Genomic DNA, 27,892 nt, shown 5'->3' on the forward strand with positions numbered 1-27,892 from the left:
TTTTGTTGCAGTGGTAAATGGGAGTGTTTCCTTAATTTCTCTTTCAGATTTGTCATCATTAGTGTATAGGAATGCAAGAGATTTCTGTGCATTAATTTTGTATCCTGCAACTTTACCAAACTCATTGTTTAGCTCTAGTAGTTTTCTGGTAGCATCTTTAGGATTCTCTATGTATAGTATCATGTCATCTGCAAACAGTGACAGTTTTACTCCTTCTTTTCCGATTTGAATTTATTTCTTTTTCATCTCTGATCGCTCTGGCTAAAACTTCCAAAACTATGTTGAATAATAGTGGTGAGAGTGGACATCCTTGTCTTGTTCCTGATGTTAGAGGAAATGCTTTCAGTTTTTCACCATTGAGAATGATGTTTGCTGTGGGTTTGTCATATATGGCCTTTATTATGTTGAGGTAAGTTCCCTCTATGCCTACTTTCTGGAGGGTTTTTATCATAAATTGGTGTTGAATTTTGTCAAAAGCTTTTTCTGCGTCTATTGGGATGATCATATGGTTTTTCTCCTTCAGTTTGTTAATATGGTGTATCACATTGATTGATTTGCTTATATTGAAGAATCCTTGCCTTCCTTGGATAAACCCCACTTGATCATGGTTTATGATCCTTTTAATGTGTTGGATTCTGTTTGCTAGTATTTTGTTGAGGATTTTTGCATCTATATTCATCAGTGATATTGGTCTATCATTTTCTTTTTTTGTAGTATCTTTGTCTGGTTTTGGTATCAGCATGATGGTGGCCTCATAGAATGAGTTTGGGAGTGTTCCTTCCTCTGCAGTTTTCTGGAAGAGTTTGAGAAGGATGGGTGTTAGCTCTTCTCTAAATGTTTGATAGAATTCACCTGTGAAGCCATCTGGTCCTGGACTTTTGTTTGTTGGAAGATTTTTAATCACAGTTTCAATTTCATTACTTGTGATTGGTCTGTTCATATTTTCTGTTTCTTCCTGGTTCAGTCTTGGAAGGTTATACCTTTCTAAGAATTTGTCCATTTCTTCCAGGTTTTCCATTTGATTGGCATAGAGTTGCTTGTAGTAGTTTCTTAGGGTGCTTTGTATGTCTGTGCTGTCTGTTTTAACTTCTCCTTTTTCATTTCTAATTTTGTTGATGTGAGTCCTCTCCCTCTTTTTCTTGATGAGTCTGGCTAATGGTTTATCAATCTTGTTTATCTTCTCAAAGACCAGCTTTTAGTTTTATTGATCTTTGCCACTGTTTTCTTTGTTTCTCTTTCATTTATTTCTGTTCTGATCTTTATGATTTCTTTCCTTCTCCTAACTTTGGGTTTTGTTTGTTCTTCTTTCTCTGGTTCCTTTAGGTGTAAGGTTAGATTGTTTATTTGAGATTTTTCTTGTTTCTTGAAGTAGGCTTGTATAGCTATAAACTTCCCTCTTAGAACTGCTTTTGCTGCATCCCATAGGTTTTGTATCCTCGTGTTTTCATTGTCATTTGTCTCTAGGTATTTTTTGATTTCCTCTTTGATTTCTTCAATGATCTCTTGGTTATTTAGTAACGTTTAGCCTCCATGTGTTTGTGTTTTTTACGTTTTTTTCACTGTAATTCATTTCCAATCTCATAACGTTATGGTCAGAAAAGATGCTTGATATGATTTCAGTTTTCTTAAATTTACTGAGGCTTGATTCGTGACCCAAGATGTGATCTATCCTGGAGAGTGTTCCGTGCACATTTGAGAAGAAAGTGTAATCTGCTGTTTTTGGATGGAATGTCCTATAAATAACAATTAAATCTATCTGGTCTGTTGTGTCATTTAAAGCTTCTGTTTCCTTATTTATTTTCATTTTGGATGATCTGTCCATTGGTGTAAGTGAGGTGTTAAGGTCCCCCACTATTATTGTGTTACTGTCGATTTCCTCTTTTATAGCTGTTAGCAGTTGCGTTATGTATTGAGGTGCTCCTATGTTGGGTGCATATATATTTATAATTGTTATATCTTCTTGGATAGATCCCTTGATCATGATGTAGTGTCCTTCCTCGTCTCTTGTAACATTCTTTATTTTAAAGTCTATTTTATCTGATATGAGTTTTGCTTCTCCAGCTTGTTGTAGAGCTGGTTTGATGGTGCTGAATTCTCTTAGCTTTTGCTTATCTGTAAAGCTTTTGATTTCTCCATTGAATCTGAATGAGATCCTTGCCGGGTAGAGTAATCTTGGTTGTAGGTTCTTCCCTTTCATCACTTTAAGTTTATCATGCCACTCCCTTCTGGCTAGTAGAGTTTCTGCTGAGGAATCAGCTGTTAACCTTGTGGGAGTTCCCTTGTATGTTTTTTGTTGTTTTTCCCTTGCTGCTTTCAATAATTTTTCTTTGTCTTTAATTTTTGCTAATTTGATTACTATGTGTCTTGGCGTGTTTCTCCTTGGGTTTCTCCTGTATGGGACTCTCTGTGCTTCCTGGACTTTGGTGGCTATTTCCTTTCCCGTGTTGGGGAAGTTTTCGACTATAATCTCTTCAAATATTTTCTCAGGTCCTTTCTCTCTCTCTTCTCCTTCTGGGACCCCTATAATGCGAATGTTGTTGCATTTAATGTTGTCCCAGAGGTCTCTTAGGCTGTCTTCAGTTCTTTTCATCCTTTTTTCTTTATTCTGTTACATGGCAATGAATTCCACCATTCTGTCTACCAGGTCACTTATCTGTTCTTCTGTCTCAGTTATTCTGCTATTGATTCCTTCTAGTTTAGTTTTCATTTCAGTTATTGTATTGTTCATCTCTGTTTGTTTGTCCTTTAATTCTTCTAGGTCTTTGTTAAACGTTTCTTGCATCTTCTTGGTCTTTGCGTCCATTGTTTTTCCGAGGTCCTGGATCATCTTCACTGTCATTATTCTGAATTCTTTTTCTGGAAGGCTGCCTATCTCCACTTCATTTAGTTGTTTTTCTGGGGGTTTATCTTGTTCCTTCATCTGGTACATAGCCCTCTGCCTTTTTATCTTGTCTCTCTTTCTGTGAATGTGATTTTTGTTCCACAGGCTGCAGGATTGTAGTTCTTGCTTCTGCTGTCTGCCCTCTGGTGGATGAGGCTATCTAAGAGGCTTGTGCAAGTTTCCTGATGGGAGGGACTGGTGGTGGGTATAGCTGGGTGTTGCTCTGGTGGGCAGAGCTCAGTAAAACTTTAATCCACTTGTCTGCTGATAGGTGGGGCTGGGTTCCCTCCCTGTTGGTTGTTTGGCCTGAGGCGACCCAGTACTGGAGCCTACCTGGACTCTTTCGTGGGGCTAATGGCAGACTCTGGGAGGGCTCACGCCAAGGAGTACTCCCCAGAACTTCTGCTGTCAGTGTCCTTGTCCTTAAGGTGAGACACAGCCCCCATCCCCGCCTCTGCAGGAGACCCTCCAACACTAGCAGGTAGGTCTGGTTCAGTCTCCCCTGGGGTCACTGCTCCTTCCCCTGGGTCCTGAAGCACACACTACTTTGTGTGTGCCCTCCAAGAGTGGAGTCTCTGTTTCCCCCAGCCCTGTCAGAGTCCTGCAGTCAAATCCCGCTAACCTTCAAAGTCTGATTCTCTGGGAATTCCTCCTCCCATTGGCGGACCCCCAGGTTGGGAAGCCTGACGTGGGGCTCAGAACCTTCACTCCAGTGGGTGGACTTCTGTGGTATAAGTGTTCTCCAGTCTGTGGGTTACCCACCCAGCAGTTATGGGATTTGATTTTATTGTGATTGCGCCCCTCCTACCGTCTCATTGTGGCTTCTCCTTTGTCTTTGGATGTGGGGTATCTTTTTTGGTGAGTTCCAGTGTCTTCCTGTCGATGATTGTTCAGCAGTTAGTTGTGATTCTGGTGTTCTCGCAAGAGGGAATGAGAGCACGTCCTTCTGCTCCGCCATCTTGGTTTATATATTTATATATTCTTAAGGGAATCCAAACATATTTTTATTTACTCAAGACTATTAATGACCTTAAAGAATGGAGGTGAGAAATTGACATTTGTGTAAATGAAAATTTCTGCTTTGTTCACAGGCACAAGAAGCCAGTGAATTACTGCCAGTTTGAGGACTCTGACAGTGATGGTAAGTAGAGCTTCTTATGTCTTCTTTAAAGATTTGGAAATTTATTTCCTCACAATTTATAGGGGGTGTGTGTGTGTGTGTTTGTGTGCGCGCGTGCGTGTGTATGGCTACAATATGGTTAGTACCAATTGCATATGAGGTAGGCCTGGAAAAATAATATTCTAAGCACTTAGGATACTTATGTTGATAATTACACTGACCAGAATTATTGGCATAAATCATAACCAACTAGGGCAGGTAAAATGGCTTTTTGTATCTAAACTCTGTGAGGTCCATGTTTCTCACTGTGGGATTTGTACCCTTTTATATCTTACTCTAAGAAGAACACACTGTCTTTCTGAGATACAAATGTGTTACAGAGTATAATGTGAAATCCCCATTAATTGTACAATAAAACAAGACATTGAAAAAAGATCAGGCATAAACTTTACCCTATTGTGTTTTGTGTGTGTGTGTGTGTGTGTGTGTGTGTGTGTGTGTGTGTGTATACATATATATTTGCTTGTCTCTGCTATTAAGAGAACTTTGGTCAAAAAGTTTGAGAAACATTGTTAGATTACATTATACTTAAAGGTAAGTTTTGTGTTTCTTTCTTAGACCATTGGAGTTTTCTGCAGGTCAGATATTTAGTAATTCCTCAGTTTGAAGGAATCTGTTTTTCACCTTGAGCCCAGTCTTACGTGTGTCTAATACTTGGGAGAAAAGAGCATAGGGTATAACTTCTAGCTTTTTAATTATTGTCATCAGTCTGTCACTAAATTGTTATAAATTGCTGGTTGTATTCTGGAGACTGTGGCGTGGGGGTGGGGGGCGAGTCACAAATTATTATATTCCTACCTGGGGAAGCATAAAAGAGACGACAGGTATTAATAAATGCGAAAGTGCGTGATTCAGACTACACGCACATGAAGGTATGCATACATGTGTCATGTATGAGTTAGAACGCTAGAGCAGCAGTCTTAGCTTGAGTGTCAATAGAAGAGCTACCTCACTTCTGAGGATTGGTAGGACAGAAGACTCTGGGAGAACAGAATGGGCTGGAAAAGAGCATCCCTTTACCAAAAATCATTTTCTTCCACTTGTCAATATGATAAAATTATAAAGGGAATTTTAATAATTTTTCTAATGGTTTTACAGATTTTTAATTAATTGTTCTTTTCTTTGCCACTTGCATATATTAGCTTAGTTGCCTTTGCAGCTTTTTGGGGGATTAGTTTTTGATAGATTGATATTTTAAAAAATCAAGGCCGCTAGAACAAAGTTGAGAAGCTTGAGGGAGAATAAAGACAAACAGTATACCAACAGTATTTTTTAAACTGTGGAAAGCAAGCAATTTGCTTGTCTTTGCTTTTTTTTCTTTTTTTAATTAATTTATTTTTGGCTGTGCTGGGTCTTTGTTCCTGCACACAGGCTTTCTCTAGTTGTGGCGAGCTAGGGCTACTCTTCGTTGCGGTGCGCAGGCTTCTCATTGCGGTGGCTTCTCTTGTTGCGGAGCACGGGCTCTAGGCGTGCGGGCTTCAGTAGTTGTGGCATGCGGGCTTCAGTAGTTGTGGCTCACGGGCACTAGAGCGCAGGCTCAGTAGTCGTGGCGCACAGGCTTAGTTGCTCCGCGGCACGTGGGATCTTCCTGGACCAGGGCTCGAACCCGAGTCCCCTGCATTGACAGGTGGATTCTCAACCACTGTGCCACCAGGGAAGCCCCAATTTGCTTATCTTTAAAACTTGAACACATGTGGTAATGAATCTCAGCTACCAAGAAAGTAATTTTATTTATTTCTTCCTAAGGAAAAGCAATTTCATATATTCTTTTATTTTTAATTCACACGTGAATAGATGATTTTGTTCCTGCAACCGCACCGTTAAATAAAAAATCCAGAAGTACACAAAAGGAGTTAAAACTAGAAAAACCAGAACCTAAACTGAAGAATCTCCAGGAAAAAGACATCCCACTACAAGAGAAAACCCCTAAAAAAAGGTGAGAGGTAAGACATACAGTACATATGACATTAGGTGTGTTAATTTAAAAGAGAGATAAATTCCAATTCTTGGTCTAAATTAGAATTTGAGCAGCATCATGGGTCTTATTTTATTTAGTGCATGTAGGAGAACGGGGATGTACCACTAATCCCCTTCTGACTTTCCGAACTTCTTTAAGTTCACAAATGTACGAGGAAATACCCATTTAAGTATGAAGACAATCATAATTACCAGTTTAGAAGGTGTGACTTGCATTTACAAGAGCTAGTACCTGTCTCTGAAATCCTCAGGTTTTACAAGACTACTTCGTTAAAAATTACATTTGTAAGGACAGTTTTATAAAATTTAAAACCACGTATCTGTAATGTATGAGATGATGGATGTTCCCTAAACTGCTTGTGGACGTCATTTCATGACGCACGTAAGTCAGATCACTGTGGATCACTGTGTTGTACACCTTAAACGTATACAGTGCTGGATGTCAATTATATCTCAGTAAAACTGGAAGAAAAAAATTAAACTATGTATTTTTCTAGAGAGAAAAAATATTTTCTCTTTATCTTACTGAGTTTTGTCCAGCAGTGAGCAGGACCTGTGGTTTCTAGACCCACCCTGGAGTTCCATTAGTCAGTACCGAGAGAGGGTAAAATGAGGGAAGGAAGCCCCAAGAGGCCCCAGACTTGCACTATGGGGAAGAGATGGGCAGAGGAGGGATACTGACAAATGGAACGTGGGACGTGGGATGCTTTACTCCTACAATAAACGTGAGGAAAGTTAATTAACGTAGAGAGACTTAGCCCATGTCCTTCTCCTTACTTTTTTCTTTTTTGTTTTTGAGCTTCTTGTACTACCTTTAAAATATAGTTAACAAAACAACCAATGGATGGGAGAAAATATTTGCAAATCATAGAACCCATTAGGGACTTGTATCTGGAATATATAGGAAACTCGTACAGTCCAACAATAAAAAGAATAATGAACCAAGTTAGAAATGGGCAAAGGATTTGAATAGACACTTCTTTAAAGAATATATGCAAATGGCCGATAGCACATGAAAAGATGCTCAACATCCCTCGCCATCAGGGAAATACAAATCAAAACCACGATAAGATAACATGTCACATGTCACGCCCAGAGGGATGGCTGTAAGCAGAAGGACAGACAACAGCAAGTGTCGAGGAGGATGTGGAGAAATGGAAACCTCACACATTGCTGCTGTGGATACGAAATGGTGCAGCCACATTGGACAACAGAGTAGCAGCTCCTTGAAATAAACAGCTATTATATGACCCAGCCTAGGTATATACCCAAGAGAAATAAAAATCTATGCCCACACAAAAACCTGTACATGAATATTTATAGGAGCATTATTCATAATAGCCAAAAAATGGAAGTAATCCAAATGTTTATCAACTAATGACTGGGTAAGTGAAATGTGATATATGCATACAGTGGAATATTATTCAGCAGTAAACAGAAATGAAGTACAGGGAGGGGGAAGGGTAAGCTGGGACGAAGTGAGAGAGTGGCATGGACATATACACACTACCAAATGTAAAATAGATAGCTAGTGGGAAGCAGCCGCATAGCACAGGGAGGTCAGCTCGGTGCTTTGTGACCACCTAGAGGGGTTGGTTAGAGAGAGTGGGAGGGAGACGCAAGAGGGATGGGATATGGGGATATACGTATACGTACAGCTGATTCACTTTGTTATAAAGCAGAAACTAACACACCATTGTAAAGCAATGATACTCCAATAAAGATGTTAAAAAAAAGAAATGAAGTACTGATATATGCTACAACATGGATGAACCTTGAAAACATTGTAGGGAGCCAAAGAAGCTGGCATAAAAGGCCACATATTATATGGTTCCAGTAATACGAAATGTCCGGAATAGACAAGTCCATAGAAACAGAAAGTAGATTAGTGGTTGCCAGATGCTGGGGAGGGGGAAACGGGGATTGACTGCTAGTGAATATGAGGTTTCTTTTTGGGTTGATGAAAGTGTTCTGAAATTACATAGTGGTGATGGTGTCACAGCTCTCTGAATATACTAAAAACTGCTGAATTGTATGCTTCAAAAGGGTGGATTTTATACTGTGCGACTTATATCTCAATAAAATTGCTATTTTAAAAAATAAATCCTTCAAGGTACATTCAGTATTACCTCCTTTATTTAGCCTTTTCTTACCTTCACACCTTTTCACACCTTTCTTTGCTTTCTCTTCCTCTCAAGCACTATAGCACTCTTGACCGCCTTGAACAGGAGACGTGATAATCTTTTTATATCGGGTAATTATTATGGGACTTGTTTTCCTACCTCCTCATTAACTGCAGACTCTTTGAGGGCACTTTTAATATCCTGTCTAGTGCAATGCCTCACAGAGTAAGTACTTGCTGAAATATTTGTCAAAGTCCAGATTGGGCGGAACAGATGTAAAAAAAGAAAAAGTAATTTCAGTTTAATAAAAGAGCTATAACAGCTGTCTAAAGAGGTGTGGGTGAGGTCAAGGAACATTTCTAAGTGGAAGTGATGTTTGAGCCACGTCCGTTCTCAGTTGGGCAGGTGCTTCCCACCGGGACGGAGCTGGTGGTGAGGAAGAGACATCACAATGAAATAGGCATTGTCACGTGATGCTCCTATTTCAAATCTGTTCTGCTGGGTCCAACATGACACTTAACTTGTTAAGGAGCAATTATCATGATTATTGTTGAAGAACATCTTTCTGAGGCTGGAAAGAAACTCTTAGTCACTGAGGAAAATCTCAGATTTTAGCTGAGATGGATAGTTTTCAAACTCATTATTATTTGTGTGTCTACTTTAGAATGCCTTTAGATGATAAGCTCTACCAGAGAGACCTAGAAGTCGCACTGGCTTTATCAGTGAAGGAACTTCCAGCCGTCACCATTGATGTGGAGGAGTCTCAAGATAAAAGTAACTTTATTTTCGATAATTGTCTTTAAAACCTTCTTATTGCTTTTGCCATCATTTCGTTGGATGAGCCTTTACAGAGGGAAGAATGTAGTTTTAAAACTTTGGACTAAAAAGGAGCAATTTGCAGAGGGTGCCGTTGGATTCAGTTTATTCAGTTGCGTAAATCTCATCCACACATAGATGCCTCTCTGCCTGACACTCAGCTCCAACTGGAGGACGTGGGCCGTGACCCTGCGTGTCCAAAGCGCATCTTTATGTGCAGTGAGAAGTTAATTTCATGACCAAGTAAATTGACCTGAACATCCGAGCAATCCACCTTCTTTCTCTCCAAATCCAGATTAGTTAAACATAATCTAATGGTGGTCATTTCTATTACTTACAGAGGCTAAAGGTACTAATTTGGTTAGCAAGCTCAGTAGACTTGATAGATTTATGACTGCTGGCTTTATCTGTGGGTTTTTCTCTGTGGATTTTTCTGGCAATTGGTCAGCAGATGGCAACATTGATATTCTGGAGAAGCAGAAATCATTATTCCCGGAGATGACATTAAAATTGCTCAGTTGCTTTTTGGATTAAACTGCTTTGGCCTAACTTCTTTTATCTTGGAGGATAGTTTTAGCCCATTTGCTTATTTAGGGGTATAGATGTTTAAGTCAGTAGTGCCTCCTGTTTGAAAATAAGTGAGATAGTGTTGATTAGGGGGCCCTTTTAGTAATCAGGAGTCAGACTGAAAAAGAGAATTGTCATATATCTAAAACTGAGAAAATGAAAATCTCTTTCCTGTAAGAGATCGTGGCATTGCATAGCAAGGTTTCCTTGGAAGTACCACTTCTCCGAGAGTAATAGTACCAATCATCATGACTTAAAGTTCTCTTAAAATACTCTAGATCATTTTAAAGTTGTGATAATGATTGAAGAGTCTTTACATTAGTAAAAGCACAGATCTGCCTACACAAAAATGATAGTTAATATTCGTCCACTGTTTCCTTTGTGCTGGGCACCACAATAAGCAATTTCCACATTCAGTCAACATTTAATTCCCCACAATAGCCTCATTTAATCCCCACACTGGTTTTTTTTTTTTTTTGGTTTTTGGGTTTTTTTGGCTGCGTTGGGTCTTCGTGGCTGTGCCTGGGCTTTCTCTAGTTGCGGCGAGCGGGGGCTGCTCTTCCTTGCGGTGCACGGGCTTCTCACTGCGGTGGCTTCTCTCGTTGTGGAGCACGGGCTCTAGGCACACGGGCTTCAGCAGTTGTGGCACACGGGCTCAGTAGTTGTGGCTCGTGGACTCTAGAGCACAGGCTCAGTAGTCGTGGCAGACGGACTTCGTTGCTCCACGGCATGTGGGATCTTCCCAGACCAGGGCTCTAACCCATGTCCCCTGCATTGGCAGGCAGATTCTCAACCACTGCGCCACCAGGGAAGCCCCCCAGACTGTTTTTATCTCCACATTATAGATGAGGAAATTAGGTTTTGTAGAGGATAAGCAACTTTCCCCTGGTATATTGCCGATTTAAGAGCCTGAATTTGAACTTAAGTCTGATTAAAGTTTGTGTGATTTCAGAACCAAAACTTCTAACCATATGTTAGCCTCGCCAAGTAAAGTCACTGTGCTAGTCCGAGCCTGGATCAGCGGTCCCCAGCCTTTTTGGTGCCAGGGACCGGTTTTGTGGAAAGCAGTTTTTCCACGGGGGGGAGGGGGGAGAATGGTTCAGGCCGTAATGCGATTGATGGGCAGGGATAGGGAGCGGCTGTAAATACAGATGCAGCTTCGCTCACTCGCCGCTCCCCTCCTGCTGTGCGGACCGGCACCAGTCCACGGCCCAGGGATCACTTATCTGTATCTGTATCTAAATGGTATTAGATTTTAGCGCTTATCTTCCTGTTTCTAGACATTGGTTGATTAGGGTGCTTTCTTCTTCCTTATATTTAGACATTGACAAACATGGCAGTAGTGAAACAGAAGCAATGAGTAAGTCTCCTCATATCTCCAATTGCAGTGTAGCCAGTGATTATTTAGGTAAGTTTTTGATATTAATAATATTTTTTCCATTGACATTTTCTAACTCTTATTTAAATTCCTGAAACTGTATCTAGAACCAAGGTCTTCACATTTGTGAAGGTTCTCTTCACCCCTTCTCCTTTGTTTCTTTCTGTTTTAGTTTTCCTCTCTTTTAACTGCAGACCCAGTTTCTTCCCTGGTGGAGGGTCACGACTACCCATGGCTTCTAGTTGACATCAGTTGAACACTGAAGAAAGGGGCTCTATCTTCCCAGCTCCAGTTTGAAAATTCTTGGGGAAAGACTCTTTCAGTGTGGGCCTTGGACTTTTGCTTAACTCAGACTGTTGCCAGGAGACTGATGTATTAGGATTGACCCAGACTGGGCTGTATGGTCTGTTACTAGAAGCACAGGAAGGACAAAGCTGGGCAAATGACAAGAGCAGGTGTAATAGATGTCTACCCCACAGTTCTTTAAATGTTACCTGGCACAAAAAGTTTCGTTGATTTTTTTTATCCTGAAGATTTGGATAAGATCACTGAGGAGGATGATTCCCAGGGTCCTCAGCGGAGAAGAAAAGCGGCATCCCAAGCCGTGGTCCAGCAGAGGAAGATTCTTTTGGAAAACAGCGACGGCGACGGTGCCGATGACTCCGAACCAGACTTTGCAACTGGTAGGTTATGTCCTAACTCAAAATTAACCCTACGGAGAGTCAGTAGAAAGTTCTTGGAGACCATGAACGTGTGCAAAGCACTGCTAAACGTTTGGTGTGTGCAAACTTGAGTAATTCCCAGGACAGTTCAATTCAGCTATGGCATTTGGGGGAAAAGCTTTATCTAGAGGTGACCTTTAAGCCGTGCCTTGAAAAATGAGTAGCATTTAGGGGTGAAATAGCACTTCTGACTGATAGAAGGGCATAAACAAGAGAACAGGCAAGTGCACATACAAGAGCTCAGTGGCGCTGGAGGTTCCTCAAAAAACTAAAACTAGGACCACCTCAGGATCCAGCAGTTCCACTCCTGAGTATTTATCCAAAGAAAACAAAAGCACTAATTAGAAAAGATATCTGCACCCGCATGTGCACTGCAGCATTATTCACAATAGCCAAGATGAGACAGGAACCTAAGTGCCCGTCAGTAGATGAAGGGATAAAGAGGATGTGGTATATGCGTGTGTCCACACACACACACAGTGACTATTACTCAGCCATAGAAAACATGCCATTTGCAGCAACATGGGTGGACCTAGAGGGCATTGTGCTAAGTGAAATAAGTCAGAGAAAGACAAAAACTATATGATTTCACTTATATGTGGAATCTAAAAAACAAAACAAATGACCAGACAACAAAGGAGAAACAGATACAGAGAACAAACAGGTGGTTGCCTGAGGGGAGGAGGGTGAGGAGAGGAAAGAAATAGTTGAGGGAGATTAAGAGGGACAGACATCCAGTTGCAAATTAAATGAGTCATGGAATGTACAGTGTGGGGAATATACTCAATAATTATGTAATATCTTTGTGTAGTGACAGATGGTAACGAGCTTATCGTGGTGATCATTTTGAAGTGTATAGAAATAGCGAATCACTGTGTTGTGTACCAGGAGCTAGCACAGTGTTTTAGGCCAATTATACTTCACAAACAAACAAATTCATGGAAAAAGAGATCAGGTTTGTGGTTACCAGAGGCACGTGTTGGGGGAGGGGGAATGGGATGGCGGCAGTCAGTAAGTACACACGTGCAGCTATAAGATAAATAAGCACTAGGGATATAACGTACAACAGGACGAAGATGATGAGCACAGCTGTGTGTTACATATGAAAGTTAAGAGAGTAAATCCTAAGAGTTCTCATCGCAAGAAAAACAATTTTTTCGATTTCTTTAATCTTGTGTCTGTGAGATGATGGAGGTTCACCAAACTTCTTGTGATAGTCACTTCACGATGTACATAAGTCACATCGTTATGTTATACACCTTAAACTTACACAGTGCTGCATGTCAGTTATATCTCAGTAAAGCTGGAAGAAACAAGAGAAAAAGACATAGAAACACACACACACAGAGTTCAGTGAGGTTTGCAGGGAAGGGAGAATGTGGTGGAGGTTGGAGAGGCCGCCTGGCGCCAGATCGTGAAGGGTCTCCAGCCTGCTTTACCTTAAATGGAAGGACAGACATGTTCCCCGATACACTCAGTGTACTTCAGGGAGCAATACTACCAGTTTATTTCCATCTGCCCTGAGCCAGGAATGACTCACTCTGCCATCCCCTCAGAGCTGGTTGTTTATCGTACTTGAATGTGCTGCTGGATTCATTTCAGACAACCTGAGTTATCTGGGAAGGGTACCTTCTTTAAGTGACATTTCAGAGTTTTCCTCCTGCACTGGCTCACCCTAGATGAGAAGAGAAAGGAACTTCTGTGACCTTCAGTGGGGAAAGAAAAGTGAAAGTGGAGAGAATCAAGGCTTTTCTTAAGGACATCTAAAGATACCCCAAATCTATAACCTGAGTGTCTGGGCCTTCCAGATTTCCCAGTATGAGATGCTAATGACTTGGGATTCTGGGAGCTCCATTTCCCCACCTCCAGTTTATTTAAATAGCATGATAGCCCGCTCCTACAGTTACCCTCTCAAGCCAAGAAAAGAACACATGAGATACCGTAACTGTTGGGGTTATGGGAAACTGTATCCTCCTAGATTCTATAGTCTGAAATTTTGGAGAAACTTCTCCACTGCTTGCCCTCCCTGAACCTAGATCCTCTTGGGAATCCAGAAATAATTATTTGATTTTGCAAGGTACTATATATAGCGGCCTTCATGTGATCTACTGGCCTTATATGGTGAATTCTGTATAACACGGTAACTATTATGTGAATACATGGGTTGATTATCTGTTTTTAAAATTTTATTTGTGTGGGAAGAATGATAGAATAAGGACATCACAATTTGAAGATTGTAGTGACATTGTTGATTTAGACAAAGATCATCAATAGAAGGCTGGCGAGGATCATTACAATGGAGAATTCAGGCCGGCGTCAGCTGAACCAACCAGGAGTGGGGCAGCCATACATTCTGTGCTTTCTGATATGACTGACATAATATGGAGAACAGAGCATCACCTATGATGTGTATTCTTGCCCCCAAAAGTAATAATAATAATAATGTGAGCTTGATTCTCATTGAGCCTTGAGAAAATTCCAGCTCACAGGAAACGCAGGAGTAAGTGAAATGACACCATGAGGAAGAAAACAGACCAATCCAGAATGTAGGACATTCCATAGGACAACTGACCTTGTTGCTTCAACATGTCAAAGGCATGGGGGAAAAAGGGATGGGATATTGTCCTATATTAAAAGTGATTAATATGGGCTGGATAGAAAATGATTCCAAGAAACTATTGTTGATATCGTTAGATATGATAATGACGTGTTTTTTATAAGTCCGTGTTTTTTAGAGATGCATTCTGAAGTATGTAGAAATGTAATAATGCAGTACCTTGGGTTTATTTTTATATACTCTGAGAAGGAAAGGGAAGGGAAGATAGATGAAACAAATGTTGCAAAGTATTGATGATTATCTACTGTAGAGTATGTTTGAAATTTTTCATATATATATTTTTTTGCATAAAATATATTATTCCATATAGATAGTTAGGTAGATATTATATATGGTGGGTATGACAGTGGTTATCCCTGAGTGAGGAGATTTGGGCGTGGGCTTTCTTCTTCCTTAATACTTTTTTGGTATGGTCGGCATTTTGTACAGTAAGCATGTACTGCATTCCTAATAATGTATAAAAAAGTGTAAAAAGGTTTTCTATGAATATAGGGCTAATCCTTCTTTACACTTAATTTTCAGAGTTTAGTATTTATAGGCCATGATTTTCTGATCCTCTCTTCCCCCGAAAAATAGAAGAACCCTTGCTTAACTCTCGAGTATTCTCTATGCTTTTTTCCAGAAGCTGTAGCTACTTAACACATTCCATCACTGGCTTGTATCATCCCATGCAGAATAGAAAGGAGTTTGTGGGAAATCAGAGGTGTGTCCCAGGTGAAATCATACACAGGATTGTCAGTTAAGGTGGTTATGGTACGGTCAGTCTCTTCTTAATTCCCAGTGGGTTTCTGTTCTGACATGTTGAAGCTGGTGTGATTAAGGAAAGGCATACGGTTATTATTACCATCAAGGGTATCGTTTTGGAAGAGCAGCTAATGTTATACCCAACCATTCTTCTCAAAAGTTGCTGAGTTAAACTGGTAAAATCAGAAGTAAGGATTACTGATGGGAAATTAATGATAATAGCAATAGCAAGCAATGCTCTTCTGTTCGCTATATGCCAGATGTTATTCTTTACCTATATTAACTCACTTAATCTGCACAACAACCCTGTGATGCAGGTTTTAGGGTTCTCCCTATTTTATACATAGGAAACTGAGGCACGGTGAAGTTAGGGACCTGTCTCAGGTCACACGACATGTCAGTGGAGGGGCCAGGATCCAGACCCAGGCACCATGCATTGTTTTGCCCCTGGAAACAGCATAGCACAAAGGGGCACAAGAATCTGGTGCAGAAGATGAAGTCGAGGCACGAGAAGCCTCACCATTTTTTTTTTTTTTTTTTTTTTTTTTTGCCACGCCGAGCACCATACGGGATCTTAGATCTTAGTTCCCCAGCCAGGGATTGAACTCCCTGCAGTGGAAGCGTGGAGTCCTAACCACTGGACCGCCAGGGAAGTCCTAGAAGCCTCACTTTTTAGAACTTTTTAGAGATGAGGTATGTAATCTTCTGTTTCAGGTGAGGATTCTGAGGACGATTCTGATTTTAGTGAGAGTGAAGATGATGAAAGTTTCACTGTGAGAAAAAGTAAAGTTAAAGAAATTAAAAAGAAAGAAGCGAAAGGGAAATCTCCAGTTGAAAAGAAAGAGAAGAAATCCAAACGGCATGATGTGGGTAAGAGCAGCCCCCATACGCCACTTCATATGTGCTCGCTTACTCACCGTGCTTGTCTCACCTTTGCCTTTAGTCTCCTTAACCTTTTGCCAGCGTTCGTTTCTTGTTAAGATCCGTGGAAGAGAGCAGGCTAGGGTGGGGAAGGCAGAAGGGCAGATAGGGGCACTGACCCCCACCCCGCAACCCTTCCAACACAGACTGTCCCCCTTCATGCTGGGCCTCCCTCTGAGTGGCTCCTGTCACCTGCATTTCACAGTGACAAGACTGAGGCTCCGAGAGGTTAGACCGTTTGTTGGAATTCTTATAGCTGGTAAGCGAAGGGCTAGGATTTGCACCCAGGCTTGTCCATTCAGAGCGTAAATCTGTCCATTAGACCACATTTTCTCCACACGATTAAGCGGGGAAGTTGGCGTGATTCTCATTTTCTGCTGTTGCACATGACTCAGTCTTTGAGTTGAGAACACTTTTGTCATGTGTTTAGGGCCCTGTGGTTTCTTCAGAATGAATTCAGTTAGGAGAAACCAGTCTTACAATAAAACTTTTGGAATTTGTGAAGACTTGAATGTGGAATATTTGTTTCTTGTGTAAAAGAAGTTAGGATATTTTTGAGTTCATAATATACATTAGATTATTGTAAAATATAACTTCCTTTAACCTGCTTTGTTTTACTTACTGATAGATATTTTTATGTCTTGGTTGTTTAATATATGTACTGTTTGAAACTAAACTTTCCATTATTCAGACCCGATTCGTTAAGGGTGGGCGTTGCTCTCACCTTAAATAGCGTGGTGCTGAGTACTTAACTAAGAAATGAGAACTAAGTGCTGATTGAGTCGTAGTCCTCCCGCCACTGTATTCTCAATTAGCCAGGTTTTAATTGGTGTTTTTTTGCAATTGGCAAATTCATCTGGTTTCCAGAAATTAGATTTTAAATGTAGGGGTTTTTAGAGATAAAGCTGTGTATCAGTTTCCAATTGCTGCTGTAAAAATTTATCACAAATTTAGTGGCTTAAATCCACACAAATTTATTACTTTACCGTTCTTCAGGTCATAGTTTCAAAATTTTCCTCACTCAGCTAAAATCAAGCTGCTGGCAGAGCTGTGTTCCTCTGTGGAAGTTCAAGGGGAGAAGAACCCCCTTTCCTGCCTTTTCTAGCTTCTAGAGGCCGCCTGCTCTCTGACGGGTGGTCCACTTCTCCCTTCAGAGCCATCACATAACTCTCTCATTCTCCTACTTCTCACTTGCACTTATAAGCACCCTTGTGAGTACACTGGGGCCATCGGATAATTCAGGATCATCTCCCCATCTCCAGATCCTTAATTTAGTCACACCTGCTAAGTCCCTTTGCTGTGTAAGGTAACATGTGCACACATTCTGGGAATTAGGAGACAGGTCTCTTTAAGGGACCGCCTACCACAAACTGATATGAAAAAGTCATTGACAATAGGAAAAAAACCTAACGTGAGTATATTTCATATTTTCTTCAGGTGTTTGTTTATGCTTGCCCACCAAAACATTATAAAAACTAACGATAAAATTTCAGTTTCCAGGTTGAGTTTGCTGCTTAAAGTCTTCCATATACCCTGGAGCAAGTTGCTTCCCGAGAAAATTTCCTGTGTAATATTAGAAGTAAAGTTTAACAGCTAAATAAGGAGATTAAGAATTTGGAAAGTTGGATTATATTTCTAGTCCCACTAATAATGTACTGATAACCTCTAAGCGTCTCTGACCTGGCAGGTGTTATAATTTTTCCCTGAATAGAGAAAATTGCAAGAGCTATGGTGTCCAATACGGTAGCCACTAGCCAAAGTAGCTCTAGCATATTTAAATTAATTAAAATTAGATAAAATTTAAAAGTCAGTTCCTTGGTTTTGCTAACCACATTTCAAGTGCTCACTAACTGTATGTGGCTTGTGGCTACCGTATTGGACAGCACGAAATAAAGAACGTTCCCATCGCGGCAGAAAAGTCTGTGGGATGGGGCTGACCTAGAGAATGTAGATGTTAACGTTAGGAAGAGTGTATAGTGAAAATGTTCATATGCACATGCACGTAGATGCCACTTAGGTATCTCGAAGCAAACGTTATCTGAAAGTGAATTTGTATTCTGCTTCTCCTCCCTCCATCAAAAACAAACCAACAAAAAACCCAAACCCACTCCCATTCTGTGTTCATTCTCTGGGTAAATGGTGGCATCAGATGGTGTGTTCCTGACAGGAACTTGCCAATCATGATGATTCCCTCATCTCCAGCACGCCTCCCCCTTCTGATTACTAAAAGCCGTCCACTCTGCTGTTTTCCCTCCTTTCTCCCCCTTAGTTCAGGCCCTGATCCCCTCTCGCCTGGGTCACCGTAGAGCCGTCGAGGTGGTCTGCTTTTACACCACCCTCGGCAAGATGCTTCTAGATGTAGGTTCCCTGCCCCGTGACCACCTCTAGAGTCTGTCATCTCTCACCACGTTGCACTGTACGCGTCTCTGTACTTGTCTGCCCTTTCTACTAGAGTCTAGTGATTGGACCGTAAATTCCTAGAGCCTAATAAAATGTCTCACTGACATATTCCGATGAGACACTATTGTGTGATGATTACAAGTGTGGACTCTGGACTCAGACACTTACTAGCTCTCATACTACAGGCAGATTGTTTAACCTCTCTGTTTCCTTAACTGACAGTATGGATAGTCAGTTCTGTATCGGAGTTGCTCTACGGATTAGAGGTAATGTATATGATATGCTTACCATACTTCCTAGCATGTAATGCTCATAAAAGATGGCTATTCTTAGACTCTCAATAAATGTTGATGAATGAGTTTTTCAAATTTATGATTCTGCTTCTTTAATTCTTATAAGCTTATGTAACTTGATAATTTTCACACATACATGCTAGACTTTATCTTCCTCCGTGACCCCTTTTTTATGTATATTTTTCAAATAAGTGACTTCAGTAGATTCTGCTCCTGCTGCTGTCAAGTCAGAATCTTGGCCCTCACCGAAAAAGGTTTCTCCTTCTTCAGAGGCCACTAGGAAGCCGTTACAAATACGAAGTCCTCCAGCTGAAAGCAAGAGACCTAAGTGGGTCCCACCAGGTACAGTATATTTATTTACTGCTCAAGGGCAGGGGCTTGGAAAATTACCACGAGTAGATTTGTTTTTTCTTAGTTGTAAATGTTACATATGAGCACTTGCTCATATTATTTTTTTTAATTTATTTAAAAAAATTTTTTTGGCTGTGTTGGGTCTTTGTTGCTGTGCACGGGCTTTCTCTAGTTGCGGCGAGTGGGGGCTACTCTTCGTTGCGGTGCGCAGACTTCTCATCGTGGTGGCTTCTCTTTGCAGAGTGTGGGCTCTAGGCACGTGGGCTTCAGTAGTTGCAGCATGTGGGCTCAGTAGCTGTGGCTCGCAGGTTCTAGAGCGCAGGCTCAGTAGTTGTGGCACACGGGCTTAGCCGCTCTGCGGCATGTGGGATCTTCCCAGACCAGGGCTCGAACCCGTGTCTCCTGCATTGGCAGGCGGATTCTAAACCTCTGTGCCACCAGGAAAGTCCCGGAAGATTAGTTATTGAAATAATGAAGCTCTGTCAGTTCAAGGATAATCCTTAGTGTATTTCTTATGAGAATAATTAGTGATTCCGCAACAAAAGAATTTTAAAAGTATTGATATAATGACTGTAGAAATTTGAAGGTAGCATAAGCAAAAAGATAAAAAAGAAATAATGGATTGATGGGTAAAGAGTCACGTCATAAAACATGAAGTGCTTATTAATTCATTGTGGGGAAGGGCCGGGCAGGTGACAGAGGTGAGGGAATTGGGCCTGGGGAGGAAGCGTGAGTGAGTGGGCGTTGCTGCCCTCGAGAGCGCGAGCCCTCTGGAAGGAAGCCGCCGTTCCTTTGCTCCACCTGGCTGTTGACATGCAGGATTATGGATCTCAGATTTCCACGTCTGAGTTTTTCAAGAGAAGCCAGAAGTACAGATTTTAGTGTGAAATCTCCTGGTTCTTAAAAGTAGACTTTTTAAAACACCATGTGGACCAAACCGTATATCTGAGAGCAGGATTTGACCCTCAGGTTGCCAGCTAGCCTCCTGTCTTATACGAATGTGAGAAGACCAGCAAGATTCCAATGGGAAAATGAGCCAAGGACATAACATACCACTGACCCCAAGAAGTACAACTAGAAACCAATATGAAAAGAATTGCAGCCTCGCTGGTAATCACGGAAATGTAAATTAAAATAATAAAATACTGTTTTATACCTCTCAAACTAGAAAATAATAAAGCTGTATCAACCAGTGCACTCTGGGTTGTGGGGTAGCAGGTATAATTATTTATTATAAATTTATAATCCCTTTACAAGACAGCTTGACAGGAGCCATAAAAATAAATCGGCCTTTTCACTTAGGAACTAATCTTGGGAATTTATCCTTAAAAAGAATTCAAAAGAAGGAAGAGTAGTAAGTGGTCAGTACTAAGTGATTTCTTTATAGCCATTTATAGAAAAGTGGTGAAAACTAGAAACAACCCAGAAGTTTGTTGTAGGAATTTGATCAATATGTGGCACGTATGTGCAACTAAGAATGATAAATCAGATGGCTGGAAACATGGCAATGTTCATAAAACCTTTGTATGGAAAAAGTACACACACACTTGTACTTTTTACGGCTAAAATCATGACCAGCTACGAACATACATGTGGATAAATTCTGAAATTTAATACTTGTTGGAAATGATTGCTGTATTAGAGTGGTAGCATAAATGAAACTAGTATAAATAAAGAAAAATGGTATTTGTCATATTTAAACTTATGTGATATTTGAAAAAATAGATTCTGTAAGGAGTACTTGTAAAAGTTGCAGAATTTTATAAAAATGCATTCGATTTTGCTACTACTTTAGAAATCATAATTCCGTTCATTTCTTTATGTCTTTACAATCAGTGTTCTTTGCTCCCAACTTTCCTATTTAGCGTTCACATTTAAAGTTTCGGTGTCATTACCTTGGCCTCTGAGGATGTTTGAAAATATGCAATGCTACATATTTTCTGCTCTTTAGTACTTCCCATTCTTTTGATCTAATATGTAACTTGATAGAACCTGCATAGCAGAATAACGCTTAACTCCTTTTTTTGCCTCTTCTGTTTTATAAACTGACCTTTGTTACGAGATTTCTGACGTTCTCAGCACCAGGTGATCTGTCTTTTTGCAGCGGTGTCTGGAAGCAGCAGCCGTAGCCCACTGGCCAGAGTGTCTGTGAAGTCTCCAACTCAGAGTCTCCGCCTTGGCTTGTCCCGATTAGCACGAGTTAAACCTTTGCATCCAAATGCTGCTAGTAGCTGAGTGTAGTGGCAAGAAAATGTTTGATCAAGAAGATCTCACTTTTATAAGCATGTTTATATTTGTGTTTATATCTAAGGAGGGTATTGTAACATAAATGAATCCTTTAAAGTTGTATAAATGATCTCTACCTGTTTTGTGATTGTTCTCTGAAAAGCTATCTGAGACTTCAGTAAGAGGTTTGTTTATAAGAATTATCTTGGAATGTCATCCCCTTCTGAAGAGCATATTCTCTTTCCCTTATATGTATATAATAAGTCACTGTCATTACGTGGCTGTCAGTTTGACATGGAGGATGTCCCCGTTACATGTTGTTCTTTCCTAGTAACATGCCCGATGCTTCTTTCTGGCTTTGTCTAGTTTATGGCACCTGAAATTTAACTGTGCACAGTTTATCTGGCAAAAGGAAAATTCCCATTTCTCCCAGGAGACATTTCTGAAATCTTATAAGTTACTTAACCTGCATTGTCAGTTTTGTTGCAATGATGTTTCATATTTTAGCCAAATGTTTTTATATTGAGAATTCAGAATAATTTTCCATATTAAAACAGTTGATCGGCTTCCCTGGTGGCGCAGTGGTTGAGAGTCCGCCTGCCGATGCAGGGGACACGGGTTCGTGCCCCAGTCTGGGAGGATCCCACATGCCGCGGAGCGGCTGGACCCGTGAGCCATGGCCACTGAGCCTGCGCGTCCGGAGCCTGTGCTCCGCGACGGGAGAGGCCCCAGCAGTGAGAGGCCCGCGTACCGCAAAAGAAAAAAAAAAACAAAAAAACTCAAAACAGTTGCTATACTATAGCGTATGTCTCCTACTTCGAAGTAGATGGTTAGATAGCAAATAGAATTTTGTGACATTTTATGAAGCCCTCATTGTCAAAACCTTTAATAAAAGTGAAAAAGTTGTGATATGCACTTTTCCTTGATGCTAATGCATCCATCTGTCTCTGTCTACATTTCATGATAAAATGAGTGCTTTGCAAAAAAAGTTAGCCTTTTTGTTGTAAATATAAAGGGAAGAGCTGTTTCTTAAAGTCGTCACTTTTACATTAAGCCCGTGCTCTAGAGGGTGGCTGTCAAGTACTTGTCACCCCTATTGTATTAGATAGTACAGCCCTTTCGGAAGCTTACATCCTAATTCACTGTGAGTAAAAATAGTGATACTTTATGGTGAGAACTTCAACCAAACCAAATTTCAATTTTTAATAAAAATACTTTGAATCATGTTAACCATTAAAAAATACATAATACTTAGCTCAGTTCTTCTTGGTTAATGAAATATCTATGTTAATGTGAAGATAAGTATTTAGAATTGTGATTAAAGTGATGATTTTATGTAGGAATTATGATCCTACTGCTATTATATATATTTTTTCTTATCGAGTATATATTTTCTACTGTCTTACACCCCCTTACCTACCCCGCCCCACCCCTTCTTGGAAACATGTTTCCCAGGGACACGGTATTGAGGTACTCTGTGTGCGGCAGTTTAACAATAAACGTTTATTAAGAGCCTACCCTGTGTTAGTACTAATATCATTAATTAGTCATCTGGACGAGCTTGATGAACCTGTTTTCTCTATGCTATTGATATTAGTACTTTCCACTGAAAATTACCTTAATGTGCGTCAAAACTGGCCTTGCAGAAAGCACTCATGACCTTTCTGTTGCCAAACCCAGGGTGCACTTTCTCACCGTATCTTATAGACCCTATTCATTATACCCTGCTTAGTACATTTTATTTCTGGGCGCGTATGACACCATTCTTTTGTACTTTTCTCCCTGCCTCCCTGCCTCTCTTCATTGTTTGTGGCTTGCTAATCTTTTGTGTCACCTACACCCACAGCTCTCACTACCATACCATATTCTGTGAGATTCCATTCTTTTCCCCCGTGGTCCTTTTTTCTTTCAAAGCTTGGGCAACTTCAAGTTCAATGGTCACCAGTGTGACGGTGACTGCCAAGTCAGGATCTTTAAGCCCAGACCTTGCTCCTGACACAGACCACTTGATCATTTGACGTAAGTCATCACTGAATCAATAACGTCTCCCCCTCCCCAGGCGTTTTCCCTCCTATATCTTCTGTTAGTAAATAGCATCACCGTCAGTCAGCTGAGGTGCCTCAGGCACTTGCACCCTTCACATCCGTTCAGCAAGCTCTAGTCCATTTCCTGCGTTTCTCAAAACTGCTCTCTCCTTCCACTTGCTGCCTTTACTCTGACTACTAACTGGCGTCCTTGCCTTGACTGGTAACCTACTCGGGCCTACCCATCAAGCCACTCTAGCCAGAGGGAGTTTCCTAAAATAAAATCTGAGCCCGAACACCCCTCTGCTTAAAATCCACACACATACCCCTTAGCCTGTTTAGTTCACAAGCTATTTCGAATCAGGCTGGCCCCTGTCTGCTTCTTCAACCTTGTCGCGTGCTGCCCACGTTCACCTTTGACCCCCCGCCACACCACACTGGGTGCTAGTACCCATGGCTCCAGGTCTTCAGATGGTTCTTATTTGCCTTTTTTCCATTGCTAATTTCTACTCGTCCTTGAAGACTGAAAATCAACTTGGCTCCTTAAAAAAATTTTATTTGAATGTCTGTTTCCTCCATGGACCAGACTGTATATTCCTCCAGGTGATGCTGCTGTCATTCAACTATTTAGTTTTCCTGCTTTTACCATGTTAACAAATTGAAGGATAAAAACCATATGATAATCTCAATAGATGCAGAAAAATCTTTCAACAAAATTCAACACCCATTTATGCTAAACTCTCCAGAAAGGCATAGAGGGAACTTACCTCAATATAATAAAGGCCATATATGACAAACCCACAGCCAACATCGTTCTCAATGGTGGAAAACTGAAACCATTTCCACTAAGATCAGGAACAAGACAAGGCTGCCCATTCTCACCACTATTATTCAACATAGTTTTGGAAGTTTTAGCCAGAGCGATCAGAGATGAAAAAGAAATAAATTCAAATCGGAAAAGAAGGAGTAAAACTGTCACTGTTTGCAGATGACATGATACTATACATAGAGAATCCTAAAGATGCTACCAGAAAACTACTAGAGCTAAACAATAAATTTGGTAAAATAGCAGGACGCAAAATTAATGCACAGAAATCTCTTGCAATCCTATACACTAATGATGAAAAATCTGAAAGAGAAATTAAGGAAACACTCCCATTTACCACTGCAACAAAAAGAATAAAATACCTAGGAATAAACCTACCTAAGGAGACAAAAGGCCTGTATGCAGAAAACTATAAGACACTGATGAAAGAAATTAAAGATGATACAAACAGATGGAGAGATCTACCATGTTCTTGGATTGGAAGAATCAACATTGTGAAAATGACTATACTACCCAAAGCAACCTACAGATTCAATGCAAGCTCTACCAAACTATCAATGGCATTTTTCACAGAACTAGAACAAAAAATTTCACAATTTGTGTGGAAACACAACGGACCCCGAATAGCCACAGCAATCTTGAGAAAGAAAAATGGAGCTGGAAGATTCAGGCTCCTGGACTTCAGACCATACTACAAAGCTACAGTAATCAAGACAGTATGGTACTGGCACAAAAACAGAATTATAGATCAATGGAACAGGATAAAAAGCCCAGAGATAAACCCACGCACACATGGTCACCTAATTTTTGATAAAGGAGGCAAGAATATACAATGGAGAAAAGACAGCCTCTTCAATAAGTGGTGCTGGGAAAACTGGACAGCTACATGTAAAAGAAGGAAATTAGAACACTCCCTAACACCATACACAAAAATAAACTCAAAATGGATTAAAGACCTAAATATAAAGGCTAAACACTATAAAACTCTTAGAGGAAAACATAGGCAGAACACTCTTGACATAAACTACAGCAAGATCCTTTTTGACCCGCCTCCTAGAGAAATGGAAACAAAAATAAACAAATGAGACCTAATGAAACTTAGAAGTTTTTGCACAGCAAAGGAAACCATAAACAAGACAAAAATACAACCCTCAGAATGGGAGAAAATATTTGCAAACGAAGCAACTGACAAATGATTAATCTCCAAAATATACAAGCAGCTCATGCGGCTCAGTATCAAAAACACAAACAACCCAATCCAAAGATGGGCAGAAGACCTAAACAGACATTTCTCTTTCCTTTTGTTTGTTCACTTGTTTTTTAGATTCCACATGTAAGTGAAATCATACTGTATTTGTCTTCCTCTGTCATTAAATTCATTTAAAAAATCTTTCCTGTATATTCGTACTTTGATTGCAAAGTGCCTCATGTCCATTTTGGAAACAGACAGGGTACAAAGTCATTTTTATTAAATCTTTGTTTTAAGTCACTAAAAATTATTACATCCTTACTGTACCCAAGTCAAACAACAGAGAAGTGAGTACAAAATCCCTTGCCCTGCCCCCATCTAGGTAACCAGTTAACAGCATTTGCAAATACCTGTAGTGTCCCGTTTCTCCAACCTCAGTTTCCTCCTCTGTAAAATCTAGGCTGCCTGCAATACTAAATATCCTCTGTACATCCTCGTCTGCTGAGATTTTGTTGAACTTTTCTTTCTATATGTAACGCAATGCACATAGTGTATGGAATATACATTTTTACATTATGCATTTTCCACGCTTCTTTTTCAACTTTCATACACGTCTCCCCTTGCCAAATCGCAATACTTCAGAGAGCGTCTACCCCAGATTAATCAGACAATTTGAAAACTTAGCTTTATATTCGTCTTATGTTTTCTTTTTTGAAAGCTTGCCTGACAAATTTACTTCTCTAGAACAATGCCTACTTTAGAGTTCTTTATCAGTAACGTGAGGCTAACAGCCCCTCATGATAATCAGGTTGCTCTGGGGATGTGATGAGATTAGATGTGGGATGGGACTCATAAGTGCTGACCATTTGTACCTCCTTCTCCCTGCAAAGCCCGCAGAGTGAAAAGAAGTCGGGGGTAGGGGGGGTTCTTAATTAATTATCGTCCACCCCCGCCTGAGCAGGTATGTGGAGCCGCGTGCTCTGGAGAGGAGATTTCCACGTGAGGTTTCTCTTTCTTTCCCCTGCAGTCTACACCTACATCCAAAGCCGGTTCTACCGATCCCCAGAGGTGATCCTGGGCCATCCCTACAACATAGCCATTGATATGTGGAGCCTGGGCTGCATCATGGCCGAGCTGTACACGGGCTACCCCCCTGTTCCCTGGGGAGAACGAGGTGGAGCAGCTAGCCTGCATCATGGAGGTGAGGCGGACCCGGCTGCCTTCCAACCGATGCCCTCGGGAGGGGTAACTTCCGCTCTCAGACTCCAGGCTGCATCGGACTCGCTCTAGGGCAATGGCCTGCATCTGTTTACGGGACAGGGTTGGATGTTTTGAAATTATGTACACTTTTGAGTCGACATCTAACCTTTTTATCATAAATGTAAGTAACTGCAAAGGATGTAACTTCCAGCATATTGTGAATAGTAACATTTAAAATAAAACTGTTATACCGGTCTTTCAAATATATTCCAAAGAATCTAAAAACCAGGCTGACATGACACCCATTGAAATCTGTGCACTGTTCAGTTGTTACTTACCATCTTAACTTTCTGGGAAGAATATCATGCCATGAAAAGGCTTTACCAAGACTCTCACATGGTTATTCATTATACCTGCTCTTCTTTTACCTAAAGGCATCTTGTTACGCCAAATTAGACGACATGGGAGAAAATAATCCTAAAAACTGGAAATTTCACATTTTAGGATTTCCCCAGGGAACAAAGATATTTTGACTCTGAACAAAGACGTATCTAATTCCTCTCTCTCTCAACCTATCTATCCATTCATCCCAAATCCCCATTTTCTAGATTGTCTTAAAGTTAAAGGTTGGTTGGGGAGACACATACATCCTTGGGAATTAATGTAGAGATTCATCTTACGGTTGAAACTGATAATAAAGTATTCCACTAATTTAGTTAACAGTAGCTATAAATGATAGCTATGGTGGGACGAACACTGCCCTGGAGATCAGTAAACCCGGAGGCTAGTCCTCTTTGGCAAGTCACTTCCCTGGTCTGATGTCTGTAAGATGAGGGGACCAGAGTCCATGGCTTCTAAGGTTGATGATGGACGATTCAGTGAAGCATCCCGGAGCCAATCCTCCAATTTTCTCCTCCAATGGAGGGCATGGGATCTGGGTGGAGGTTCCTGCTGCCCCTGAACTGCAGCTTCCTCCTGACCTCAGTCAGCGCGGCTCAGGAACAGGAGGGCAGGGTCGTGAAGGGACAACCTGGGAACCTGGCTGCAAGGACAGGGGCCCAGAGCTGAGGGGGACACCTGTCGTTTCTCTCTTCTGTGTGCACCCCTATAGGTGGCAGTGGGGAAAGGTGACCAAGCAGGTGTTACCCTTGTCTTTTCAGAAGATACTTTGTCATATCGTGGTCTGATGCCCATCTGGTGATTCCCATCTCCTTTTCCTTTCCTCCCTTCCCATGCTCTGAGCTGGGATGTGTCACCCCTTAATTCAGGGGTGGTCCGCAGCTGCACGGGTTTACTTGCTTAGACAGTGTGATCTGCCTGCTATCACGAGTGGCCTGTCTAGTAGGTGCTGATGTCTGTTTAGAATAATGTGGGTGGTGTCAGTGCTCGGGGTACTGAAACGGCCCTGGATCAGGAGTCGAGTCTCAGGCTCTGGACCTGCTCTGCCACTGGCTTGA

General features: G+C 40.9%; 1 protein-coding gene across 1 annotated transcript in view; it reads left to right on the forward strand.

Moving 5' to 3' along the window:
* Positions 1-27,892, forward strand: part of LOC113612875 (RAD51-associated protein 1-like) — a 37,966-nt gene that overhangs the window by 2,939 nt on the left and 7,135 nt on the right. Inside the window, 9 exon segments of the mRNA XM_027093117.1 lie at positions 3,973-4,022; positions 5,856-5,997; positions 8,826-8,935; positions 10,866-10,952; positions 11,456-11,605; positions 15,720-15,875; positions 18,812-18,961; positions 26,263-26,384; positions 26,386-26,436. Of these exon segments, the coding sequence (XP_026948918.1) occupies positions 3,973-4,022; positions 5,856-5,997; positions 8,826-8,935; positions 10,866-10,952; positions 11,456-11,605; positions 15,720-15,875; positions 18,812-18,961; positions 26,263-26,384; positions 26,386-26,436 (1,018 nt within the window).

Source organism: Aethalodelphis obliquidens, unplaced genomic scaffold, assembly GCF_003676395.1.
Source record: "Aethalodelphis obliquidens isolate GAN/ISIS:26980383/991018 unplaced genomic scaffold, ASM367639v1 scaffold83, whole genome shotgun sequence".
Classification (NCBI taxonomy): domain Eukaryota; kingdom Metazoa; phylum Chordata; class Mammalia; order Artiodactyla; family Delphinidae; genus Aethalodelphis; species Aethalodelphis obliquidens.